General features: G+C 47.1%; 2 protein-coding genes across 3 annotated transcripts in view; one reads left to right on the top strand and one right to left on the bottom strand.

The window, feature by feature from the left end:
* The window catches only part of LOC105909767 (mitochondrial intermediate peptidase), a 46,888-nt gene extending 46,650 nt beyond the window's left edge, over positions 1-238 (top strand). Inside the window, exon 21 of the mRNA XM_031573932.1 lies at positions 1-238. This exon is cut by the window's left edge and continues 445 nt beyond it. The gene's annotated coding sequence lies outside the window, so the exon portion shown is untranslated.
* A 114-nt stretch (positions 239-352) lies between these two features.
* The window catches only part of tnfrsf19 (tumor necrosis factor receptor superfamily, member 19), a 25,393-nt gene continuing 20,745 nt past the window's right edge, over positions 353-5,000 (bottom strand). For both annotated transcript variants that reach the window (XM_031573934.2, XM_031573933.2), the window contains exons 8-10: positions 4,917-5,000; positions 2,991-3,276; positions 353-1,327 (exon numbers count right to left, since the gene is read on the bottom strand). The exon at positions 4,917-5,000 is cut by the window's right edge and continues 19 nt beyond it. In XM_031573934.2, coding sequence (XP_031429794.1) covers positions 3,012-3,276; positions 4,917-5,000 — 349 coding nt within the window. In that variant the 3' untranslated portion in view covers positions 353-1,327; positions 2,991-3,011. The remainder of the gene's footprint in view (positions 1,328-2,990; positions 3,277-4,916) is intronic.

Genomic DNA, 5,000 nt, shown 5'->3' on the forward strand with positions numbered 1-5,000 from the left:
AGCAGAAGAATACACACCGCTTTAAAGATACCTAACTAAATTGCCAGATTGAAACTCACTGCGCCGTACATACTTCATACTGGCCACAGTGGGTTTCTGTGAGTATCAGTTTAATGGACTTCCTGTGAAAACATTTGGTAAATTAATTTTCTATGTATATCTATGTATTTTACCAGGGAAGTTAATGTTTTCTGTTTCATATCGACCAATAATAAAAGAGAATATATGTTGATGAAAATGTGTTGATGGTGAAATTCTTTGTTTTTCTAAGCCTTTTTATGTATCCCTGGGACCTAAGTGACTCAAACAGTGCAAAGTGTTGGAGCATACAGACTCACGGAAATCAACAACGTGTGTTTTTGAGACTTTAATTACAAATAATTTGAAACTCCACATGAATTTCAGAAATGCTGTAAGTGCACATCAACAAGAGCAAACAAAAAAAAAAAAAGTGAACAAGGTGGATAATTAACAAGATCGTTATCTACATTACAAAAATATTACCAATCTAATAATTATTTTTCTTCAAACTATTTTACAGTATCTACAACACAAAACAGTTGTATATCATATACAGGTGCAGGGGTTCCCGTGGGACACTACAGGTCAGACACTCAAGGGCTTTGACTCAAAGGGGCCATTTTGTTTTTAATCGACTCAAGATCATTTAGCACAACTTTACATACGAGACGACCACATGAAACGCTGCTTTTGGTTCTCAATGCACGATCGATACGAAGATAACACAAGTCTTTATTCTTGTGGCCAATCACAAGAAGAGAAAGAGCAGAGAGAGAGAGAGAGAGAGAGAGAGAGAGAGGTGGACACATGTGCAAGGTCACCCAAACATGAAAAGGGGTGGGGGTGGGGGGGGGGGCAGAGAGAAGCTTTGTAGCCATTTCCTCCTTCAGTTCAGCACGCAAAACGAGGTGGCGGCCCAGATGTTTCAACAAGCGATCCCGTGACGTGCGTGCGTTGTCTTGGCGACCCCGCCCGGGCCCCTTATCTCCACAGGTGACTCCTAACATTTAGCGTCACGTCATCGTGTTTTTGTTTTGTTTTTTTTTGCCGGCAGTTTCTTCAATTGAGCTCTGTGCCTTAAGTGATTCCGTTTGCATTTTATTTACATGATGGGTGACGGTGCGGCCGGTCACCTGCCATTGGTGGATGTGACGACCCTTCTTTTTTTTTCTTTTTTTTTTGAATGTGTGTGTGTGTGTGTGTGTGAGTGAGAGAGAGAGAGAGCTTGCCTAATCTGAAATGGGATCTCGGTCGTGCCAACATACTTCACGAGGATGTACGCAAGCCAGAGTGAGCAGGGGCCATCCTGGAAAACAAGAGAGAAAGGGGAACATAATGAGACACACGAGGCTAGGGAGAGTCAGGTGGACACTTTGAAGTCGGACGCACTGGGAAATCATCGGATAATTGAGTCCAACGCTTCTTTACTGTACCTGCTGAGTCAAAACACTTTAGCTAACGCTGGAAAATTTCTCACAAAAGTTTTTTTTATGAATGAAACAGACTGGCCATGAAGATCAACACGGACTAGACCGTGAGTAACCTGAATCTGAAGTCTACAAAAAGTGAGCCGTCGTTGGCGTCTGGAGTTCTTCCTCCTCGTCCTGGCGCGATGGTTTTCAGGTTGACTGGCTCCACCCCCCCCCCCCCCCCGCTGTAGCTCTGCAGGCTAATTCATTTTCAGGGACTCGCACCTGTCATCACCCGTGACTCCTGGCAAACCCACCTCCCACATGATAAATGTGCTTCAAGCATTTCATTAAAAAGTTTTCTTTCTTTTCTTTTTCTTGAAATGTCACCCTCTCAATGTGTTTTGTTGTGTTCGAGCAGCACACACACACACACACACATACACACACACACACACACACACAAAAATGGCAACTGCTCCATAATTTCCACACGAGGTGATTTAGTGCAGTTGGGAGAGACCTTGAAGTCTTCAAAGGGAAACGGGGGCTTATTGCTTTCATGTAGGAGGTTCCAGTGCAGACAGGCCCTTTGTGTGCCGAAGCGCTGTGTTTGCACGTCCTCTCCTCTTCCTGACTGCAAAGCCACAGTTGTTTGTGGATCGCTTATTGGCTTTTTTAACACTATGGCACACCCTTTTAAAGCAACCCCCTCACACACACACACACACACACACACACACACACACACACACACACACACACACACACACACACACACACACACACACACACACACTTCATCATGAGTAATTGCACCGGCGAGGAGAGCAATGAGCGAGGCCCCTGTGTTAAACACAACACGAGGCTGCCCAGCGAGATGCCTGTTTCTGTTTCTGTCAGGCCCACTGTAGGGTGGAGGTAAACAGCATGGTGGAATTGCTGGAATTTCTGCAGGATTAAAGAGGCTTTTCTGAGTCTTCAAAAAGCGATTCTAATTAATCACCCGTGTATAATGCAGTCACAGAGAAATGTTATTCCTCTGGCTTATGAACCCAGCGAAGCACTGCACGGCTACAGTGGCCCCTCCGTCACGAGCACTCCTCACGTAGTAGCCTGATCGTCGGCCATGTGTCTGTTGACTTGTTTACTCCATAGCCATATGTAAACAAAGCATTCCAAAGCACTTTTTAAAAGCACTTTAAATTATCTTATGAAGTAGAGATTTTTTTTCAGTGTCAGGGACACAGTTTAGTTCGGAGATTAAATATGAATGGAACCCAAAGCTTGTTTCCATTGGACTTAGACTGGATCATTTAGATACCACAAGCTGTCTCTCAAGAGGCTGTGTACTGCAGGATATTATACAGCACCAGAAAAGTAGGTGTTCAAAAAGGGTTTTTGATATTGTGCTCATAATGAGAACCTTTTAAAATAACTAATGGCTCTTCAGCCACAACAAACCTCGGTTCTCAGCAGCAGCATCCTTGAAGTAGAACCTACAATGGTTCCCTTCTAAGGTCAAGATGACAAATCTTTAAGACCTCTTAAGTTCCTCACCTCCATTGATGAGGAGATCCACTACTGCTGTGACAGAGAGGAGCAGTCAGCAGCACCACCTCCCTCCCTCTGCTCCTGCTCCTGTAGGTTCAGCCTCCCTCTCCTCTCCTCCTCCTCTTCCTCAACTTCTTCTTCCTCCTCCTCTCTTTGCCCCTCAAGCCTCTCCTCCTCTGCGGAAGCTGTGTTCCTCTTCCTCGACTCACAGTGGAGGCCCTGTGCAAGGGGCCACACCTCAGGACGCCCTTCCAGATCCGTGAGGCTGCTCCCCGCCGACTGGTTGGCGTGTCTGGGAAGAGGGAGAGAGGGAGAGAGAGAGGAGGAGAGAGGGAGAGAGGAGGAGAGAGAGGGAGAGAGAGGAAGAGAGAGAGGAGGGACACTGGGTCATAAATCTAAGAGGAAATGATGGGGATTGATCGTACAGCTCGAGGGCAGAGGTGCTGCTGGGACTGGCCTGCTCTCTCCCACAGCATGACTCACCACACCACACCTGGAGCTGGCCACAGACCACAGAACACAGCACACAGAGCACAGTCCACAGACCGCAGAACACAGACCACAGAACACAGCACACAGAACACAGACCACAGAACACAGACCACACACCACAGAACACTGTCCACAGAACACAGCACACAGCACACAGAGCACAGTCCGCAGAACACAGAACACAGACCACAGAACACAGCACACAGTCCACACACCACAGAACACTGTCCACAGAACACAGCACACAGCACACAGAGCACAGTCCACAGACCACAGACCACAGTCCACAGACCACAGTCCACAGTCCACACACCACAGAACACTGTCCACAGAACACAGACCACAGACCGCAGAACACAGAACACAGACCACAGAACACAGCACACAGTCCACACACCACAGAACACTGTCCACAGAACACAGCACACAGCACACAGAGCACAGTCCACAGACCACAGTCCACAGTCCACAGACCACAGAACACAGCACACAGTCCACACACCACAGAACACTGTCCACAGAACACAGTCCACAGAACACAGACCACAGACCACAGACCACAGTCCACAGACCACAGTCCACAGACCACAGAACACAGTCCACAGAACACAGTCCATAGAACACAGACCACAGAACACAGAACACAGAACACAAAACACAGACCACAGAACACAGACCACAGACCACAGTCCACAGAACACAGAACACAGACCACAGAACACAGAACACAGACCACAGAACACAGACTCGCACGCTTCTGACCCGCATTATAAACACACTTTGAGCCTCTCAAGATCAAAGAAGTCAAATAATGAAAAAAAGTAGTCTTAGTGGCAAATAAGCCACTAACAGGGTCTTTTAACATTTAATTTGTAATAGAAATAAAACTAGTTCTTCAGCAACGGGTATCCTGGTTCTGCATAACATCATCGTGCCTCAAAACATTATAAACATATACTTTAAGACAGGGGAAAAAAATAGGAACAAAAAAGAAATACTAATAAAAATGTAGTCTTAGTGGCAGATAAGCAGAGGAGTGTGTGAAGATCCTTTAAGTGACTTGACACAGGTGCTGGATAAAGAGTCGAGCGGGCCTTGCCAAGGACATCTCTTTGACAGACGCTGTGGTCGAAACTATGAGCTTAAAGCCCTTGACAGTGCTGCGGATATTTGATTGAGTCTGCCAAAAATAACCGGCACACCCAGAAACCAAGTCCTCCTCTGCAATGCCTGGTGAATAACGCTGCCAGGCTTTTGAAGAGGCAGCTGCCACCATATTTCTTCCCCACTATCAGAACACCAAAGGCCCGCCGGCCGGAGCACAAAGGCGGTCACGGCCGCTGTTTTTGATATTGTAGCCTTCTGCGGCTGCGTGCCAAGAGATGGCGTCAAGGTTCTTTGAGCCCGAGCTGTTCTCCGGTTCTTCGGTTCTGTGCTTACCCGTCGTTGAGGCTTTCACGGGACTGGAACGGGCTGGAGTCCCCGCTGCGGCCCAGACTACAGGTGTCCTCACAGCACAGAGAC

Source organism: Clupea harengus, chromosome 9, assembly GCF_900700415.2.
Source record: "Clupea harengus chromosome 9, Ch_v2.0.2, whole genome shotgun sequence".
Lineage (NCBI taxonomy): Eukaryota > Metazoa > Chordata > Actinopteri > Clupeiformes > Clupeidae > Clupea > Clupea harengus.